Source organism: Mus caroli, chromosome 11 (assembly GCF_900094665.2).
Source record: "Mus caroli chromosome 11, CAROLI_EIJ_v1.1, whole genome shotgun sequence".
Taxonomy (NCBI): domain Eukaryota; kingdom Metazoa; phylum Chordata; class Mammalia; order Rodentia; family Muridae; genus Mus; species Mus caroli.
Genome location: NC_034580.1, coordinates 103,553,108 through 103,575,362, shown reverse-complemented (window position 1 = coordinate 103,575,362; position 22,255 = coordinate 103,553,108). Strand labels below are relative to the sequence as shown.

The 22,255-nt window shown below is 44.7% G+C and overlaps 1 protein-coding gene across 4 annotated transcripts in view; it reads right to left on the bottom strand.

Moving 5' to 3' along the window:
- The window catches only part of Helz (helicase with zinc finger), a 139,875-nt gene that overhangs the window by 25,257 nt on the left and 92,363 nt on the right, over nt 1-22,255 (bottom strand). For all 4 annotated transcript variants that reach the window (XM_021176881.2, XM_021176882.2, XM_029483195.1 and 1 more), the window contains 5 exons: nt 15,175-15,358; nt 12,192-12,420; nt 5,388-5,592; nt 1,001-1,052; nt 112-302 (listed from right to left, as the gene is read on the bottom strand). In XM_021176881.2, coding sequence (XP_021032540.1) covers nt 112-302; nt 1,001-1,052; nt 5,388-5,592; nt 12,192-12,420; nt 15,175-15,358 — 861 coding nt within the window. The remainder of the gene's footprint in view (nt 1-111; nt 303-1,000; nt 1,053-5,387; nt 5,593-12,191; nt 12,421-15,174; nt 15,359-22,255) is intronic.

The following is a 22,255-nucleotide window of genomic DNA, read 5'->3' as shown; positions in this document are numbered from 1 at the left end:
TGAGACCCTTGGTTCAGTGCCCAGCACAGAAAAGCAAAGGATGGTAAACCCTCACTGGGACTGCCACCGCCGCTACTGATTTAGGAGAAAGTATTTGAAACATCCACTTACAGGTAAAGGCACCGACATAACTACATTCCCTCCATAGACAGCAGGTACGTAAAGAATACTAGTCCCAGTGTGAGGATCTATTCTCTGAACGGGGCTTGGAGATTTTCCCAAGTTTGGGTGCGGTCCAAGAGGGGGCGGAGGAGTATATGCTCTAATAGGATTGCCAATAAGTACGGAAGGATTGGGCTGAACTGAAAAACAAACAAACAAAAAGGAGACTCAATAGCTGTACACATTGACCTAGACAGAAATGCTCTAATCACCCAATAGCAATAACACATGTCCCAGATGAACCATGAAATCCCTCCACAGCCACTCCACAGTGCGCTCGAGCATCAGTTGCAGCTGTGCGAAGGATGCTGTGCAAAGCCTGCAGTGCTAACTCGTGAGAAGCTGGAGGTGAGTCTTCAACACAGCGAACCATGACCGCACAACTCTGAACAGCAGCCTCAAGACCAGAGCGGACGGTTCCTCAGAATCAGGTACTGACTTGCCACATACGACTTGGGACATAGCCACATGGGGAGTGAAGGTTACACAGTAGGACCACAGCACTCAAGAGCATCCTAATAAACTTTATCTTGAAACATTTATAGGACAGAGATACCTCGTGAACACTTATGTTATGTAGAAGGCTATGCATGCTGGTTGCTACAATCCAGTCACTTTTCAGAAATCAACACATTGTCATGAAAGAATAAAGAACTCACTAAGGATACAAAGCTTGTATCTGTATACGCCTGAGAGACTGGGGAGGGGGTGTAAAGGGTGGGAAGAGAAGGGGAGAGGAGAGACAGACACGCAGACAGAACGTTCTCTCTCATGGCAGTTTTTTTCTTGATTAAGTCTTTCAAAAGCAAGTTTTTCTGGAGTTAGCTTTTCTACTCACCAATTCCATCACTCTGGAAATGATCACTCTGGGGATGATAGAGGCTTTTCACCTTTAAAAACAAAAACAAATATATGATAAATAATCTAAGCATGTTTTAACAATAGAGAACCGAGTACTTCCTAAGCATACACAAACGAAATATAAATACCCACAATTAATATTTTTAAAGTATGAGGCTGTCAAAAACACTTTCTTTAGATCCAGGCCTTTTGGCAAAGTTGCTGCATTTTCAGTTTTCTGCTTCAAAACTAAGGACATCTAAAATCCTTTTATGTTTTGTATTTTGAAGATTTACCTGTGTGTGTGTGTGCGCGCGCATGCACATGCATGCGCACGCGCTCTCGTGTATAAGCCTGCATGTGTGTGCATCAGCAGAGTTGTAGGCAGGTGCTTAGGCACAGAAGTTAGAGGAGGGATTCACTCTCTCAGCGTTTCATTTACAGGATTTGGGAGATGTCAGGCTTATTACATAGGTGCTAGGTAGGATGCAAACTCCCATCCTTGTGACTGTGCAGACTCTTTCAGCCTCTGAGCTATCTCTCTAGCTCCTGTTTTGTTAAGACAGGGTCTTATGTAACCCAGGCTGGCCTCAAAACTGGTTAGGTAGCCAGGGGTAACCTTGGTCGTCTTCTTCTGTCTCTACCTCCTAAGTGCTGGGGTGGAACTTGGTGCATGCGGAGAGGCAAGCACTCTCCCAGCAGAGCTACATTCCCACCTCTCAAGCTCTTAATTAACAAATTTGGGGTTGGTTTTGTTTTTTGTTTTTTTCTTTAATGTAGCCTGACTGGTCTGAAACTTGCTATATCATGGGCTGGCCACAAATTCATAGTGACCCTCCTGCCTCTCAGCCTTCCAAGTTCTGAAACTACAATGAAAAATATCATCTCTACAACTCCAATCTATGTCTATTCCATAGTAACATCCCTCAAATTGCTCTAAAAATGAAATGACAAAACATAAGTTGTTTGTCAAAAAGGAAATCTCAAGTGCTCTACTCAAAAAGAAGAGAACCACTAACAGTGTGATTTCTGTTCTTTAGTATGATTCATAGTATCTCAAAGAATTCAATTTTCTCTGAAAAAAAGCAAGAGACCCTGATGATTTTGCGAGGGACTTCAGTTAATTGCTAGGAGGCAGTTTGGCGATAGAGTTCAGAAGCACCAAGGATGTACAGAGATATTGATACTGCAATTGCACTTCCAGGGATTTACCCAAATGAAATAATCAGGGATATGGGCACAGATGTTCCTCATCCATGTGTGATGGTTGCTTAAGAGATCCAAATACCCAGCACTGGGGCCTTGAGTAAATAAGCAACGACCCCCAGAGTCGTATGGTGACGCATTAGCCTGCCTCGGATGATCACGGTCACCGAGGAGACGGGGTATCAGTCCTAAACCATGAGGACCTGGATTCTGCCAACCATTTGCATCAGTGAGGAAGCAGATTCCTTCCAGGTATCTAAGAGCTCTGTCAGCCAACAGCCTGGTCCCAACCTTGAGAACCCAGAACAGAGAAATGAAGCAAGCCAGTTCCAACCAAGCTCATGTTCTTAAGTCCCTCCGCTAATGGTGGTGCTGTGCAATAGTGGGAAGCTGATACAAAGGTAGCCATAACTGAGGCTCATCCTTTTAAAGTGGGCAGCTTGCTAGCTGAACGACACTACTCTGGCAATGTGATACACTAAAGGCAAAAGCAAGCCAGGTCCTGTCACACACAGAGGTGTCATGTCTTTATGTCTAATCCTACACTCAATGAAGCTCAAAGAATACAGCTACCCACCATACTTTGATTTAGTGGTTAACTGTAAGCATAAGCAGCAGATTTGCTTGGTTTGGGTAAAATAGAGTTTGGTGTCTTATAGTCAAAATCTGAATGTAACAGCCAGCTAGGGCAACTATGTGCATAAGTTACTCTATAATAATTCTTAATTTCGTCTGACAGTAAACCTCAGCATGTATGCTCACCGTTGCTAAGGTGCTAATGTGGGACCTTTATAAGCAAATACAGCTCCCATCGTTTATATCTATAAACAAATGTAATTTGTATCAGCTATCATTCATTTGTTTAAGTCTTTACCTTTTTCATCACTCATTCTGTCCTTTTTCATTACTCATTATGTCTAGGTGTGTGTTATGGGGGAGGGGAGAGGGTTTAGAGGGGTTATCCTCTTCCCTCCATCGTGAGCCCAGAAAAGCCATCTCAGGTCATCATGTTGGTGTGCCAAGTGCTTCTAGCTGTTGCTAGCCCTGAATTCCGAACTTTCACATACTCTAAGCTCCTGTGGTCCCCCACAAAAATGTCCCCTGATCTCTTGTGTCCCATAGTCTTTGTAAAAGCTTGCTATAGTTTGGATCTGAAATGTCCCCCGCAAAGACTTGATCCTCAGCAGGTGAGGGGCCCTGTAAGAGGAGGGGCTGAGTGCGAGAGCTTCAAGGCAGAAGACGTTCCTTGGGGAACTCGTTGGGACCTGGTCCCTCCTCTTCCTGTTCAGTTTTGCTTCCCAACCATGAAGTGGTGGGTCCCAGCAGGACAAGCAGCATCTGACCCAATCAAAGGGGCCAACCGGTCACAGACTGAAGACTCTTAAACTGTGAGACAGGATAACCTCAGCACTTTGTAAGTCAGTGGTACCCGGCATTTGCTATAGTCACATAATGCAGAGCTTCCTCACTAGCTTATAAAAAAATGCACTTTTCTCAGATGGTATGTCATGTAGAATATCCTTAGCACTTTGTAAGTCAGTGGTACCAGGTACTCACTACAGTCATATAATGCAGAGCTTTCTTACTGACCTAAAAATAATGTGTTTTTCTCAGATGAGGTGTCAGGTAGCCCAGGCTAGCCTGAATTTATAACATAGCCAAGAATAACTTTGAACTTCTGGTCCTCTTGCTTCTTGCCTCACAAACACTAAAATATCAGGCACATGCATCACCATAAAGTACTTCAAACATCTATTATAATCAGATAGTTATTGTATCTGATTATATAATTATAATTGTTATTATAATTGTTAGTTATTGCCTGGCTTCCAGGCACAGAAGCCAAGCAATAACTAACAAAAGAAAAACCCAGCCCAGTTGAGCTAGCTTGGGCTTCATTGTTCTTATTTGTTTTGTTCACGGTTTCTCCATGCCTCCTGCCTCTATGCACTCAGTAATGTCCTCAACAAGAAGCCCACGATGTGTCTCTGACTCCAGCTCCTGCTCCGCCATCCTGACAGCATCCATCCAACATCTGCCTCAAAAGGACTCATGCTAGCTTGGTTGTCTATGCTTCTAGCATCCAGCACGTGGCAGGCAGAAGAACTCATTAGTGCAGAATGCTTTACCCTCCAACAACACCAAATCACAGAAGCAAAACAGCGTGTTTTAATTAAGGTACGAACATATGACTGCATTAACACTCCTTTTGAGCTTAGCCCCTATTTAACTAAAAAGATCTTCACAATATTAAGCCATTCATTATTGCTCACATGTTAGATATTGGAAGACCAATGCTAATATACTCTTTAAATTCAGATAGTAAGCTTAGTTTTTTTTTTATAAAGTCAATAAAGTCATCAGCAGACTGCAGTGAATCCCACACATGCCAGTTTCAGAATCTGCTTTTCAGGATGTTAAATGCAAGAATTTTTTTCATGCACCGGAGTAAACAAGCCAGCTGTCTTTGCTCAAAATAACTGTAGCTCAAAACTGAAAATGGCCTTGACCTCCCCCTACCCCCAGCTCTACCCATTCTAAACAGGCTGCTTCCAGACTGCAGAACCATTTTATCTTCAAGAACCCAGCAAGTTGTCTCAACTATGTCCAAATACCACTTGAAACGAAACGGTTGCTTTTCTTTATTGAAAAATTATTTTAAAATGTAATTCCTGTACATAAGAGCTTGTATGAACATGCTTTAAGTGTGTCGCTAGGGATGGTAAGGTGAATCAGTAGGTGAAGGAAATTTGCTCAAAGACAGAACTGACTCCCCCAAGTTGTCCTCTGACCTCCTTCTTCATCTCTGCATGGCACAGATGTATTACATGCACGCATGCACGCGCACACGCGCGCGCGCGAGCACACACACACACACACACACACACACACACACTCACTCACTCACAAGTTAATAAATATCTTTAGTAACCCTTTACGCTATGATTGTATTCACATCTGCTGCCAGCCTTGCGCCTATCTAGGGAGGAGTGCTGGAGGATAGGCAAAGGTACTGCAGGCTGTCAGCCACCTCACAGGTGTAGCAGATGACTGAACAGTAAGCATGGTCCCCACCACCCAAGTCTCGGGAAAGTTCCTTGCAAATACAGCTGTGGCCACCAAATGTGACTCTAATTCCAGTACTTTAACAGCAAGCCAGTGTAAAGCAGGGCCTTTACCTTGGGTGGTGACTGCTGCTGTCGGCTGCTGTTTCCTGAATGCTGCAGTCGTAGAGCCCGGGGGATGAACTCAGGAGCCAGTGGATTCAACACATAAGTCTTCTTCAGTTCTAAAGCCTCTAACTGCGCCTTGATCTGTTCCCACGTGATCCCGTGCAAGCTGTGGTTTTCATGACACAAGGCAATAAACCGCTCCCAAAACTTTCTGCGGGAAAGATTCAGAAATTCAGGTTACAAGTACCAGTGGGTGAGTGGAAGTAACTAAAGATAATTTCAAATCCTGCCCACTGCCCCAAGTTGGATACCAACAGTAACTAATTGTTTTTAAAACCTATTTTTTAATGAGGGTTCTTAAATATTTTTATCTTCCTTGTAGCCCACCACCCATCAGAGATAGTGGAAAAGAAAGATATGGGGGAAGTGGACCTGTTTAGAAACTCCCATGTGTGTTGTCTGAAAACTGGCAGTTGAGTTCACAGGTTAGTAGCAGCTCTATCTACTCACCAACACTTTATGGACACACCAGCAGTCTAGTGTGCCAGAGTCTGGATAGCAAACTCGGGTCAGCAGCTGAGGCACAGCCTAGCAGACACAGCCAGGCCTCAGCCTCAGCTCGAGTCAGCAGGAGGGACACCAGGGCAAGTTCTTGCCTGTGCCTCTCTCATAGAAACAAAAATCAACAAAGGCACGAGACCCACAAGTGTTATACGGCTAGTTCTCTAAGTAAACCTAGTTCTGTCTCCGTCACTGTCTGTCAAGTCCTATCTCTACCCTCTAAACGTCCCGTGTCCCCTATGGGTCTTGCCTCAGCACGTGTGTCTGATTCAACTGACATCACTGTGCCAATCAGCTTGAGTCCACAAAAGCGACACAAAACTACAGCACACCACAGGAGATTTTTGGTGTGCTTCTCTCTAATGGAATCCAGACAAATGCAGCTCAACTACACAATGTAAGACAGACCTATACATACATGTTATTAACAAAAACTCCTTCATCATGTGTCCTTTCAGATGCATACTCTAACAGAACATCCTTTCACCTGTGTCTGCTTCAGTAAAATGTTCCTTCTACCTAAGTCTTTCACCACTTTAGGACAACATTCCTTCACACGTTTGCCCCAACAAAACACCATCCAACACAACTGACTCTCCAAAGAACCCTTTAAGTTTCCACTTCATCCTACCTCAAATCTTTAAGGCTAATATTTATCTAAGTACAGTGTAGATAGAATCTTTCTCAATGACAAAAGTGTAGATAGCCTAGGAGCATACTATATACAACAAGACCATAAGAAACTTTGCCTCAACAACACTAATACAGAACCATGCATTTATGAACCATGTAATGAGGTTTTCAAAACTGAGAGTAGCTCAAGTTATAGAAAATCTGTACTTCTAGTCTTACACACATATATGCATACATGTATATATACTTGTAATGATACATGCACATATACACATCTACAAACAGTGACACTCTGCGTAACAATTAGTCATATAACACTGCATACATAAAGTGATGATTTCTGCCAAACAGTATCATGGCTGTCCTTCCTGGTATTTGCTTTGATGGTGACAGCACCCAAAACTGCCTTTCTCAGAACTCATCAGTAAATAACAAATGGACTGTATCTATATACTACATACAAAGAGAATTAAAATGTATATGCATATTACTATGAGCTACAGATTAGAAGGAACCTTGTATGGGGCTAAAGAGAGGACTCAGTTGGTAAAATGCTTGCTGCATAGCATGAAGACTTGAGTTCTGAACTACAATACCCATACAGTAAAGGCTGGGGTGTAGCCTGTAACCCATGAGGGTCTGTGGAGCTGGTGAGCCCCAGGTTCAATGAGAGACACCCATCTCAAAAACATAAGGTGGGATGGGTGGAAGAGCACTTGACCCAACCTTAGCTTCTAACACCCACATCAGATGGCACAAGGGCTTTCAACTCCAGCTCCCGGGACCTGGCTTCTTGCCTCCATAGGCTCCACATACAAATGGCACATACATATTGACACATAAATAATAAGGTGGAAAGTGAGGAAGGTATTTTCTCATAGACTTCCACAAACATGCATACACATGTGCACACACACGTGTGCATACACACACACACACACAAACCTGGATATGCTAGATTAATAAAGCCAAATCAGAATATAAAATGGAGTCATGAAGAAAGTAATCTGCATGAGAATTCTGAAAAATAACCAGCTACTCATATATTTTTCTCTTAGAAATTCTTGTCATAAACACAACTTATATCATCAACTAAGTGATAAGAGCTAAATAAATTATGTAAAATATAGTTTGAAAAGTAGGCAAAACAAGTCAACCACAAAAAAGAATCTAGCTTTCAGAGAGAGAGAGAGCATGCATGTACTGCAGGGCAAACGGCTGAGGCTGGGACCATTGCTGCAGTGCAGAGACATCTGTCATGTCTCTCCTTGTGCTGGCTTCCTCATGTACAGCGTGGAGGAGACAGCATTACTAACATTCCTTATTACAGTCCTCATGAAATTTCTTCTAAGCTTTCAGAGAAAAACATAGAGAGAAGGGTGCTGGAGAGGCACCCAGGGTCTCATACAGCCTAGGTAAGCATGCACTATTTCTTACAAAACCAGTCTGGGGTTGTTGTTGTTGTTTTGTTTGTTTCAGAGGAGCACATTCTATGACACGTATGTGGAAGCCAGAGGACAATGGTTCCCCCTTCTAGGTTTATGTGGCAAAGGCCTTTACCTGCTGAGCCATCTTGCCTATCCCAAAAGTTTTAGTTTTAAAGCTGAAAAGAAATTAGGTTGTCTTCTCCATAAAAGCTCTTACAAGTGTATTACACTTCTGACTGTGTGTTTCTGAGTGTGTGCAAATTTGTATGTGTACATGCACACACATGTGCATGTGTGCCATAATGTGTGAATGGAGGTCAGAGGATGACCTGTGAGGTCAGTTCTCTCCTTCCTCCATAAGGATGAGGATGAAGCTCAGATCGCCAAACTGGCACCAGGTGCCCAGTGAGCCCCCGAGACAGCCACTCACTCAGGCATGTGAGGACTTTCTAACAGAAAGTGGAAGATGGCATGAGAACTTCAAGCGTGTTCATGGGGATGAGAATTGACAACTGTGCTCAAAGGCCTCCCATCCTTGGATGCTCCCTAAAATGGCAATCTCTTACTACGCTGACCACTGTTTTAAAGTAATGCTAGTTAGAAAGCCACTTATGTCCATACACTGTAACGGAATTTCACATATTTCAGAAAACATGGCGCTACTTTTCATTTTGTGTATGTGAGTGAGTGAGTGCCTGTGTGTGGTTGAGCCTGTGCATGTAGAGAGAAGCCAGAGGTCAGCTTCAGGAGTCAACCTTGCTTTGGTTTGATTTTTGATTTTATAGAGAAGGTAGGTTTCTCACCGTCCTGAAGTCAAGCTAGGCTGCCCCACACAAAGATTTCTGGGGAGATGGGGGAGGATGTGCTGTAAGTGTAACAGGAAAATTAAACAGGTCCTCCCCCGTGCTTCCCCCTGCCTCCCTTGTGCTTCAGAGGCAAGCACTTTCCTGACCGTTTCTCTAGCTGAACACTGCTTGTAATAACTAAAAAGCACGAGTCCAAGTAAATTTGTCCTGATTTTGTATTAGTTTTGTTTTCATGTATATGTACATACATACATACACAACACACACAAAGTAAGTATTCCTTCACTGTCCTTGGAACATACTATCATGTTTGGGTCATATTCTACACATGCATTAAATGTTTACATTCACCAAGTTAATGACATGCGCTAATGAAGAAATCCATTCTAAGGAAGAATTTCCCCAAGTCTGTGATGTGGAACAACGACATCACTGTGCCACCTGCTCCTGCCACTTCTCACTCCCCAGCCTCGCCACAGTTTGTCATGCAGCCATTCTTTCATGAGAAAGGCCTTAGTTTTGAAGTCACTCCGACAACTGCTTGTGAACCACATAAGGCCTTCAGCAGTTTTACTTAAATTTCACTGCGTCAGGCTCTCTGTTTAAAATGAAAATAAACAGCCACGCTGGACGGTCGTTGGTCTGACTAAACGGGGCAATGTGTGCACAGCACACAGGCAGCATCCGGCACGGACGGTCGTCAGGAACAGCTGCTGCACTAATATTTGCTAGCAGAGGAGGAAGAAGTTCATTATATATTTTTCAGACTAATAGGCATATTCTGTTCAAAACAATAACAAAAAGAACAAGATTAAGCTGGTGTAATACCCAGGAATCACTCCTGGAAACCCCGGTGACACCTGAGAATGCCACATCACTCTCTAATAAACAGCATACAAGCTGGGAGGTGCAAAGAAGCCAAATTCTAAGAATTCACCCATCATTCTGATGGGACCCGGCGTCACATCCCTTCCTGGACACAGCCTGTACTGTTAACTGTACTGGTTGGTTGGTGAAGTTGTTATTATTGATTTTATCACTATCAACCCGTGAGCTGGAACCATGATTTAAACTATCCAAATGACAGAGGCAATCACCACTCGCATTGTGCAATCTCTCCCTCCCTCAAGAGTTTACTACTCCCCAGCAAGCACTCTGCTTAGCACATGAATTAACTGCAGTCCTTTGTATATCCAAGATGCAGTTGAAAATAAGCCATCGGTGGACCCAGCCTCAAGCTAAAAATTAGCCCTGCCCAACTCAACAGCAGGCCACAGGAGGAATTCTTCACCTATCTTCGTAGAGTCAGAAAAAGACTAAAATTGCTAATCCTCAGCTGTTCGCAGTGGTCTGTCTTCAGAAAAGGTAACAACTTCTTCAGCAACACTCAGGCTGCTAAGGAGAGCTCCCAGCAACGTGTCTACACACTCCACTGTGCCCAGTCACCTCCCCAACACTCAGGCTGCTAAGGAGAGCTCCCAGCACTCCTCCACTGTGCACAGGCACCTCCCTAACAGCACAGAGCCGTTTGCATCCATGTCTTTCTAATCATAAACATAAACACAAATGGCAAAACCCACAGCATTCTAACACTTTAACCAACATACTTTGGAGAGACAGTTGAGCAACTAAAACAAAATTCTCCGGACAGGAGCGAAGTTAGAAGACCCACTAATACACTTAGTCCTGGTTGGTGAGGTGCTCCAGCAGACGAAAGTGCTGCTGTGCCAAAATGAGGTGGAGGGAGAGGCTCAACTACACAAAGTTGCCTGCAGACATCCAGATACAGGCTGTGTGGTATTAATACCCACATGCATCTCTCTCTCACACGCACGTGCGCAGAGTTCTGTACCCTGGAATGCATGCCTTTCCCCAGATTTTGTCATTGTGATTATAAACAACCGGCAACGGTTTTCCGACTTGAGACTGATACCATGTGACCGCAGAACTGCTCCTAGCTGAGCTATGAAACCTACGAGCTTTATTTCATTTTTATTTTTGTAAAGGAAAAGCTCTTTCCCTAAGCTAAGCACAGCCTCTATAGTTACCAGCTTTCCCTTGTAGAGGATGCTATGAACATGGGGCTGCACAGAAGGAGCCAGTGTGGGGGCCCAGGCCTGAGGAGTGGGGACAAGAGGACAGAGGAGGAGCTGGGTAGGGACAAGGTCCTTAGCCAGCCAGAACAGTCAGCTGTGAGCTCCAGATGGAGAGACCTGCCTTAGAACCACACAGAGGAGAGGCTGGAGCCACAGCTCAGTGCTCAGGGACACCTGCTGCTCTCCTAGAGGTTCATAACCACCTGTAAGTCTAGAAACCTGCCCTCATGTGCACATGCCCACACACAAATATATATACACACACACAATACAAAATAAAATTAATTGTAAAATAAAATAGAGTCAAGAGTAATCCTAGCATCAGAAAGAAGTACCTGCCTTTAATCCCAACCCTTGGGAGGCAGAGGCAGGAGGATCTCTTAGAGTTCAAAGCCAGTCTGGTCTACATAGAAAGTTCTAGGACAGTCAGAGCTACATAGAGACCCTGTCTCAAACCAAACAAGCAGAAACCTTAAAAGAAAATGACTACAAACTTATCACAACTTGGAACTGAGAATTACTAGAATATATTATATACATTCATGAAATCCTTTAAAATAAATGCAACCATAAATTAAGTTTTAAGCAAGGGGAGGAGCAGGACGGGGAGAGGCAGCAGACAGTAGACAATTTACATTAGTCCGTGCTTGACTGAAGGACACAGGAAGAGCCCGGCTCAGGCTCGGGCGCTAGCTGCCCTCTTCTAGAGACATTAGCCACAGGTAACCCCTGAGCTCACCCTGTCACTTCCAAAGTCAGCCTCCTGGGGAGGCCTCCTCTGAGTGCAGCCTTTTTAGTCAACACCTCACCTCATCTCTTACCCCTAAGTGTTCCTCTTCCCTCCCTCCCTCCCCCTCCACTCTCATTTATTTAGTCAAATTCTACAGTGGTCTTATTCAGTTTGTCGTCAGTCAACTTTCCTGCCCTGTAGAGTATAACCACCATGACAACAGCGATGTCTGTGTGTTTTGCTCACTAACCATCTCCAGATCGGAAGGGTGCGGAGCAGAGAGTACAGCGCAGAGTACAGACGCACTCGGGGGCATCCTGACTGCTCGCAGACTTAAGTACACTGAGGTCTAACTGCTGACTGCTTGCCGACTGAAATGAAGCATGCATGTACCATCAACAGACCTGAATAACAGATCTCTCACTAATACTGGACATCAGGTAACAGTAAGCCAGACTTTAATTCACTGTGTGATGGTACAGACAAACACATGCATAAACATGTAAATTACTCCATACTTCTATTTAGATTCTCTCAGTTCAGCGACACAGACTTACCTACACCTTCCAATAGAGCACAGAGCAACAGGGTCACCCACCACAGCAACCAAGGACTGTGCTCTGGTGATGGCCGTATTGAGAAGTTTGTAGTTGGATAGAAAACCATAATCTAAGTCCTCGGTGGAGTCTTCCAGAAGTTGCTCTTTCTTTTTAATTGGCGTCTGCTTGTGCTTGCAAGTGTGGCGTGTACGCACTGTGCTAAGAAACAGAACTCTGAACTGCTTTCCTAGAAAAACATTGAAAGAAAGACAGATCACCACTCTGCCATCACTGATACAGTAAATCTTCCATCTTTAACCATATGCAGCTCTGGGTGCATGGCTGCTCTGAAACTCTGGCAGTTCCTCACAAATGAACCACCGTGACCATCTGATCCAGCAAGTCCACTTCAGACAAATCCCACCAAACTGCAAGCAAGGTCTCCATGAGGTCGCTGCACCCAGGCTCACAGAAGCCTTGATCATGATGCCAAGAAATGTGACCCAGTGAGCACAGACACTCCAGTGTGATTACACACGAGTGACCCAGCTGAGACATGCCACTATGTGAATGACCCTCAGAGGCACTTCATTCAGTGAACAAAACCTAGTCACAAAAGGTCACGTGTAAGTTGAGGAAAAAAGCCCTAACCTGGACCCCTGAGATCTCAACGTGTCTAACCCCAAGCACTCTGGGTAAGAGGTACTCAGACTGTACTGCCTGAATCTAATTACAAGAGGCATTGAGTACTGAAACTCCCACAGAGAGAAAGGAGAGCAGACCACAGTTAGCCAAGGGCAGGGGGGGAATGCAGGTATTATTTAATGGGCACGGAGTCTCCCTTTGGAAAGATGGACAGTTCTTGCGGTAGATGGCGGTGAAGACTACACCACAGGATCCTCTACTGGCCACACTGCACATAAAATGCTCAAAATGGGTAAGTTTTGTTGTGCACATTTTACCATACACATAAAAAGAGGTTATTTTATGATTTTGTTTTGCTTTTGAAAACATGCCAACAATGTCTTACTAAACTGCCAATGCAGGCTGGCCTCAACCCCCAGTGTTGGGATCCTCCTGCCTCGGCCTCCTGAATGCTCACATCCCAGAGATGTATCACCATGCCTCGCTTGATGTTTTTCCTAATCATATTGTTGGAGTCAATTTGTGAGATTATCTAGGCCAGCGGCCATCCAACACAGAAGCCTTCTCCTTGAAGCAGGGCCACTCAGTCCTCTGCCAAACAGAACAGACACAGTTGACTTCACAAAGAAGCTTTATGGAGTCTGGCTTCGTAACTTTTGTTTCTTACAGTAATCTAACATCCCCTCATTGTACCACAAGGCTCCAAATATTTGGTCTCTAGTTTTCTCTTCTCCAACCCTACATTTTCACCTGTTCCCACCATGTGGATAAAGAATAGAGCATCTTACATGCTCTTACATTTACATCTTCTCTTCAAGCAGAGCATTTGTGTCCATTACAGAAGCACCCAGCGAAGTGAGGCTGGGATGGGGCAGAAGGGAATTCTTGCTCCCCATGATCCAGACACTGGGTTGCTCTCTCTGCTGCATAATGCACCTAACTCTACTTTCTCTGGTGTTCACCTTGTAACACTGCTTCATCTGGTTCTGGAGGCATGGTGTGGGTGAGCCTGTCCCAAGGACATGAGCCCTAGCCAGAGCAGTGCTGGGAAGTTATCTGGTGGTGCGGATAAGAGAGGGCCAATATAGTGAGCAGCTCTGCCACCACCTCCAGACCCAGGACTCTGTGGTGACCCACCCCAAAATCTCTACCATCTAAGAGTGATTGGGAAAAGTGAAAGGGCCAGTCCTGCTGTTCCAAAGCTGCAGGATCTGAATGACCCAGGGCAACAACAGGATAACTGGAAGGAGTCCCAGTGAGGACCCAATGATGGAGTCGCATAGGCCACAGATCTTGAACCGGACCAATGCCTCACTGCAAAGAGTACCTGCAAGTGAAGGCGTGGACAGAGGGGTGGACTGGGAGACACACTGTGACACACTACAGCTGACATGTTTTCTATGCTTTATTTTGTTGTTGTTTATTCGTGTGTTTTTTATTTTGGGGGGGAGACTGCAAGGACAAATGGCAGATATGAAGAGATGGAGAGATGAGTGGGACTAGGGTACATGATGTGAAACTCACAAAGAATCAATAAAAAGATAAAATAATAACAACATGCTTCAAATATTTAAAAGGCACAAAGTTTAAAACAACTCATTTCATGAACAGTGAAAACAAGTTTGCAGACACCTAGTCACTTAAGGACGTCTACAGATAACATGTTTCAATTTAGTCCCCAAACGCAATACAGCAGCATGTATTATTTATATGTTGTTAAGGCTGTATCATATAGATATTTGTGGGATTATATAACTATGGTGATAAAGTCAATTTGTTAATACTATCTTTTGTTTTAATTTCTCTTTTTTTTCTATTTTATTTTTTTATTTTCTTTACTTACATTTCAAATGTTACCCCCTTTTCTAGTTTTCCCTCTGAAAATCCCCTATCCTCTCCCCGATCCCCCTGCTCCCCAGCCCACCCACTCCCGCTTCCTGGCCCAGGAATTCCCCTACACTGGGGCTTAGAGCCTTCACAGGACCAAGGGCCTCTCCTCCCATTGATGGCTGACTACATATGCTGGAGCCATGAGTCCCACCATGTGTTTTCTTTGACTGGTGGTTTAGTCTAGAGATGCTGGTTAGTTCATATTGTTGTTCCTCCTAGGAGGATGCAAAACCTTCAGCTCCTTGGGTGGTTAATACTACCTAATTGGGGTATTGGAACCTTTATTATAAACATGTAATTTAATATTGAAGAACTTGTATCACTACCAGCTCAAACAAGTAATGAGATTTCCTTCTTTCCTTAGTATTAGATTTCTTAAAGACCTATTGTTTAAAGGAATTAAAAATCCACTGCGGACACGCCTTAAGGCATTTGAACAGCGTGACTCATCCCAGTGGACACTGACCTTGGACATTGAGCACCCTTTCCACATTCACGTCCGAGAGCCTCTTCTTCCGAAGCTCAGCTCGGATTCTAAACACCTGGTCAGCGTATGGCGTCACCACACCGATGCTGCCGTCATCTAACTTTCCCCATGCCACTGGCCACTTCCGTCGTAGCTCTTCTACACGCTCCACCACTTCAAATACCTTTAAAAAAACACACATGTTAAAATTACCACTGGTGTTTGGGTAAAGAATATGGTAACCGAAACAGACTGATATAGGATCACATTTTAGCAAATGTCTTTTAAAAACCAATCTACAAGTGGGAGTAGCGCATTCCTGATATGAACAGGGAAGGTAACATTGTTGTCACGTTTCAAAGAGTAAAATCCTAATACAATGTGACTAGTAGAAATACTGAAACCAAGACAATGTGCTGGGCAAGTGGCCACACCTTCCGCCGCCTCTATTCTTAAAGTAAAAAGGGATGGAGTGTCACAGTAAGGCAGGGCAGGAGGAAAACAACTCCACACCACCTTGGTGGTTCTCAGTCCTCTCCAGAGCAAGCCAAGGAAACTACCCAGCCAACCAGAAGGTTCTTACAGTCAGTCAGTGCACCAGAGTCCCAGGAGGACAAGGCCTGGTACTGTCACCCTGTCCCCTACTGATATAACTAAGTCAACCATCTAACAGCTGCTAGGTGACACAAACCTCTACAGGGACTAGACAAATTTCAAATAGACTTTCAGGATCTGTTCCTACTTGTGATACAAGTTCCGCCAGGCCATTGCATGAACTTTCTACAGTAATTAAGAAAATAGGTTGTTTAGACCCTGCTTCCTGGGTTACACAGGGTTTTTAGTATAGATTGATCTACTTTACTCAATGAATTATCAAAAAGTTTCAATGTTTGGCACAGGTTAATAAAACATGTTCATTAACTCCTAAAAGATTCTTACTTAGAAAACAGACTGGTCTATGTATCTATCTATCCACCTACATATCTATCTACTTACTATCTATCTACCTATATCTACTTTCTGTCTGTCTGGCTGGCTGGCTGGCTGAAAGACTCTGGCAGAAAGACTCTAGTGGCTAAAGTGGAAATTTTAAATGATGTCTTTTAACTCATAGTGTTTATTTACTATCATTTCTACTTGAAATCACAGTGCCTACTGCAATAAAAAGCATGTCTTTGTCCAAGTGGGCATATGCAGGTCAAGTAAAAGGCAGATATAAAACCACAACAGAATTTTCACTGTGAAGCAACACCCTAACCACTAGCCTATTCTTTCCCTCCATTCATGTTCTTACATTTTAGGTAGCATAAAATGGTATCAAAATGAAAACTGCCTCCTGACAGATCTGTTGTAGACTAGTCAAAATCAGCAAAGGCACTAGAGACTGATCAAAGACCTGACAAGCAAGCAGGAAGCATCTATTTAACAAGCTCTGCAGACTCTGTAAGAACAGTGAGCAGCTGGGGCGTTCACCCTGGGGTCTGCTTCCTGAACTGTTCCAACAGCAGTTTCCATCTCCCTCAGATCCCTGTGTTGAGGAACTATTACAGGTGGTTTAGCAGCCGGCAAACATTGTAGACTGTCTTCTGTTGCGGGCCGGCCAGCGGCTCGCGAGGAACAGTACGACTGAGATGGCAGCTCGAGCTGAAAGTAAAGAACTAGACGGACGGAAGAAAGAACGGAGCCAAGTCAAAGCAGATTCTGATCAAGGCTCAATTTTACTATTTTGACACAAGTTATGAAGGAGGGGAAGGGGCCCATTCCCGCCAAATAATCTTGGGGTCCAGTAGCAGGGTGACCACGTGTATGGCTCCGGAACAGCAAAGCGGCAGGCTCCAGCAGTGGGCATGGCAGAACGACTGATCGGCAAGCTCCACCACGATGTAAACAGTGAAACCTGAGCGAGCAGGTTTCAGGCTGGGGAGGGGAGGCTACAGTATTCCCCACAGTTTACCACTGCAAAAGCTAGTTTGCGCAGCTGGCAACAGCTGCGTAGAACCTACACCCCGTGCCCACATCCTATGGCACAGGGGAGATCTGAGCAAGACCGCGGGAAAATGGAAGACCCTAGTGTGTACTGACCAACTCAGCTGCCATCTGGGCCTAGAGCCAGTGTTCCAGGCTGGTCCACCTCAACATCTACTCCATCTATACGCTACTGGAGTGTGTGTGTGTGTGTGTGTGTGTGTGTGTGTGTGTGTGTGTGTGTGTGAAGGAGTGGGGCCTGCACAACCAGACCCAGGAACACTATCAAGGATAAAAACCTGAAGCAAGTCTGGGACCAAATCTGGCACCCGACATGGGACCACAGAGCAGCTCTGAGGAGCCTGAGAGATCCATGGAAGTTCCCAGAGGAGACAAAGCAGTGGCAGAGAAGTCTGCAGGTTCACAGTGTCCCCAGAAAACTAGAGAAGGGCAGGTCCTATGGGAAGATGCTTTTAAAAAGTAGACTCACAAAACTGGAAGGAAAGATGGCAGAACAGAGCCATGTGCACAAGGGAGGTGCCGAAGGGAGTGGGAGCAAAGTGATATGGACTGCCATATCACTTTGGATTGGATATATACTGCCACCAGAGACCACATCAACATTCATGGACCATGTTGCGGCCAAGGGCTGTGTGGATGTCTGTGGTGTGTGCTACCACCAAGGGACCATGCTGACATCCAATGACGTGCTAGGATCCACGGCCCTGCTGCCTATGTGGACGACATGTTGATGTCCATGGCCCAAGCTAACACCAAGGGCCATGATGGTGTCTGTGACCTGTGCTGTAGCCAGAAACCATGTGGAATTCCATGATCAATGCTGCCACTGACTACAAAGGGGCAAGCCGGCTTCTTCTGCACTGAAACTGATGACTGCAGACACAGTTGAAAACAAGAGACATGTAAGAATTCTGTGACTTCTCTTCTGCCCCACCCCACTCCCCCAACAAAGAAACAGTCTAAACAAGAAGTCATTGAAGATATGAAGAGAGCTCTTTTAAAATTGTGATAAGGAGGCTGAAGTGTAGCTCTCCCCAACTGATGGCTTCTGGTGGGAGCGAGCAGAGGATGGTCACACTCAGTTCTCTTTAAGGGGCTGGCCACTGGGAGTTTGACCATGCTCCAGTGAGTATATGGGCAGCACAAGTTGGACTTGGTATGTTTTTTTCTCCTTTTGTTTTGGGGGAGGTCACAGGGTGGAGTGGACCTGGGAGGACTGGGAAGTGAACGCGATTGGGGTGCATTATATGAAATTTCCAAATAATCAATAAAAACATTAAGTTTAAAAAACAAACAGCCAGGCAGTGGTGGTGCATGCCTTTAATCCCAGCACCTGGGTGGCAAAGGCAGGTGGATTTCTGAGTTCAAGGCCAGTCTGGTCTACAAAGTGAGTTCCAAGACAGCCAGGGCTATACAGAGAAACCCTGTCTCGGGAAAAAACAAAACAAAACAAAAACACACCAACCAAACACACAGAAGAGGGAAGTCCTTTTTAGGACAAAAACCCTACTCTATGTCCACTCAGCAGCCAGTGAGCAACAATGGCCTCAACTTTCCTTGGTCTAAATGCAGAAGATTCTACTGGAGGCCGGAGAGAAGGCTCAGCGGTTAACGTTAATCCTTTCTCGTCCTCCAGAAGCCCTGAATCTGGTCCCCAGCAGGCCTGCCGGGCAGCTGACCTGTATGAGGCCCCAGCTGCAGAGCACCTAACCCCTTCTGGGCTCCACAGGCATCTGTACTCAGACGCACATACCTATACTTTGCCACACAGGCAGTGGCACACTTTTCATCCCAGCATTCTAGAGGCAGAGGCAAGAGGATACGTTGTTCTGAGTTCAAGGCCAGCCTGGTCTACAAAGTAAGTTCCAGGGCGGCCAGAGCTACACAAAGAAACCCTGTCTTGAAATTGTACATAGATAAATAGACAGACAGACAGATTATTAACAGCAAAAAGCAAGCCTTACAAGCTGGCAACACTGCCAAGAAACCCAACTTCAACTGGATCACAATTGGAGCAATTTGTGCCTCGAAAACTTCAAAGACATCTGAGATGAAAAAAAATCCTCCAGCAGCACCAACAGTACCCGCTGACGGAGGGACTCGGCAAGCAAGAAGCAGGGCAGGGTACACAACCCAGAATAAGAAAAACTAAAGAAGAAAAATTACCAAAGGAACATCATTAAGTTCCAACATGTGCCTAATATTAGAGAAGATCAGAGGGAGAAAAGGAAAAAAATGCATTAAATATATTCAAAGAAAACTGGTAGGAAAGCTTCTGAAAAATTAAAATTAGAGTAACCCTAAGAGCCAGCCTCACTGCTTCTGGGTTCTAGTCAAAGTCAGCTTGCAAGAGATGCTGTCACATCTGCCTTGCCACTGCACTGCTCACAGCCAGCTGTCCCTGGATGGAGTAACAACGTATAATACAAAGTACACACACACACACACACAAAGTGTGGTTTTATTCAGCCATCAAAAAAGGAAAAAAATATGCTAGGTTTTCTTTTGTGGGGTGTGGGGTAATGGCAAGAAAATGGATAAACTAGAGATCACCGTAGTAAGTCTGGAACAAACCAACCTCACCATGACAAATAGCATATGTTATCTCTCACAGGTACAATGTAAGGGGAGAGGAAAGAGGATGGTTATCAGGAATAAGAAAGGGGAAGAGAGGACTAAACACCACCAAAGAACTTGATATACACGCATGACAATGCCATAATGAAACCTGCTCCTCTTTACAAGTGACGCATACTAATAAAACTGTCCAAGGACGCACACGCCTTTCATCCCAGCACTCAGGAGGCAGAGGCAGGTGGACCTCTGTGAGTTTGAGGCTAGCCTGGTCTACATAGTGAGTACCAGGATAGCCAGGGCTGCACAGAGAAACCTGTCTCATATGTGATTTAGAAATAGAAATAGTGAACTTGTGCACCCAGACATAGCACAGTCAAAAGGCTCAAAGTCAAAGACAAAAGTGAAATCTTAAAAACAACCATATTTACAAAGGGACTCTAAGACAAAGATATAACTTCTCATCAGAAAAGAAACAAAAAACAAAAACAAACAAATGAACAAAAAAAAACAGAGGCCAAAAAGAGAAGGGGAATTCAGCATGGAGAGAGAAAAAAATGACCAGAAATCCTACATCCAGCAAAACTTTCAAAACTGGGGCAAAATAAGACATTTCTAGAAAAACAACACCTGAGAGAATTCCCTACTAGCAAAATAACTGGCCAGAAATGCTAAAGAACATGCTTCAGTCTAGACCCAAATGTCAGCACACAGCAGTGCACATCCACAGAGAGCCACTGGGAGCGTGACCCTGAGGGCCACCAGAGGCAGGGCACAGCTGTCCCTTTCCCTCCTCCTCCCACCTGAGCTAAGAGCAACTGTAGGAAATAATGACTGCCAAGCTACAACATGTATTGGTGTACTGTGTGTGACAGTTAAGCACAAAAGAGTCAGGTGGGGAATTATGCCGGGGGGGGGGGGGTCACACAAACCCATAGAGAGGTGAAGAGATGGCAAGCACTCCGTGGATATTATATAGGCTGGTGTGTAGCTTGGTGGCAGGGCACACAGCTAGCATGCTCACCATCATGGAGCTCCCCATAAACGGGGAGTGTTGATGTAATAAACTCTCTATGTTTGTCCCTTTTCTTCTCTTGGAATTTTAAAATAGAAACACACACACACAATTTAACAATTTATTAAACACTGACACAGTATGTATGAAAATAAAAGCTGGGGGTGGGGGGTGGCGCTATGTAGGGGTTTCTCCATATCAATGAAATTTAGTTACATATATCTGAAATGGATTCCAGTTAGATATATACTGCTGGCCTTAGAGACAACATTAAACAACTCAATATATAATGCACGGATGTCTGCTCATACACTTACTTACATAGTTTAAATGAGATTTCCCCATCTGGGCTGATATCGATCCCAACCAGAGGCTATCTAACAAAATACCAGCACCAGCAACAAGAAATCCTCTTTTGAGTTACTTGTCAAGGTTGTCTAAAAGACTCCCAACACCATATATAGGCTCCAGCTGTTACCCAGAAGTGGAAGATAACCCCGATTGCTGAAGCTACTTTGGACACAGGACCCAGTTGGAGCAGAGATGAAACCTCCCTGAAGACTAGCTTTCATGGTACAAGAAAGCACCATGCAGTCTACCCAAGGAAAGCAACCAATGGTGCCATCCAGGTACAAACCACAATGAGCAGCATGACATGATAACCTCCTGGGTACAATACTGGCACACATGCCTTAGCAGTAACCAACAGCTCTAGAGTTAGACTTAAGACCTATCCAACCCATCCAATCATCATTTCTGGTAATGGAAACGTAGCCACCTACCCAGGACTAGTAAAGTCATGGACCTCGGAGGAGAAACCACAACCAACGTAATCCTTCATAGCTACATTCTAAAATTACCCTTAGAGCCAGACAGAAGTGTGACCCGCACTCCTCAATCAGAAACCTCTCACCATTACAAAAAACAAAACAAAACAAAACACAACTGATCAAAATGCAGAGTTGTACTGAACTAATACTTGTCCACAACACAACTCAGGAGTGGAAAGATTGTAAGAGCCAGAGAAATAGAAACTTTGCTATGAGAATCTGTCTCCTAAAAACATCCAAGAAGCTAACACATAAAGTGTCACCAAACATGACTGCCTAAACGTGACCTGAACAAAGATAACACCAACAGACATGCTAACACAGAAGGGGGAAGTTCACTAGGCCTCAATCCTAGACCACAGAATCATAGGCAACTGCTGAGAGCAGGAGAAATAGCCTTCCCCAGGGAAAAGCACATCAACTGCTTACCCATGGTCAGCACCCATGGTCAGCACCCACGGTCAGCACCCACGGTCAGCACCCACGGTCAGCACCCACGGTCAGCACCCACGGTCAGTACCCACGGTCAGCACCCACAGTCAGCACCCACGGTCAGCACCCACGGTCAGCACCCACGGTCAGTACCCACGGTCAGTACCCATGGTCAGTACCCATGGTCAGTACTCATGGTCAGCACCCACGGTCAGCACCCATGGTCAGTACCCATGGTCAGTAC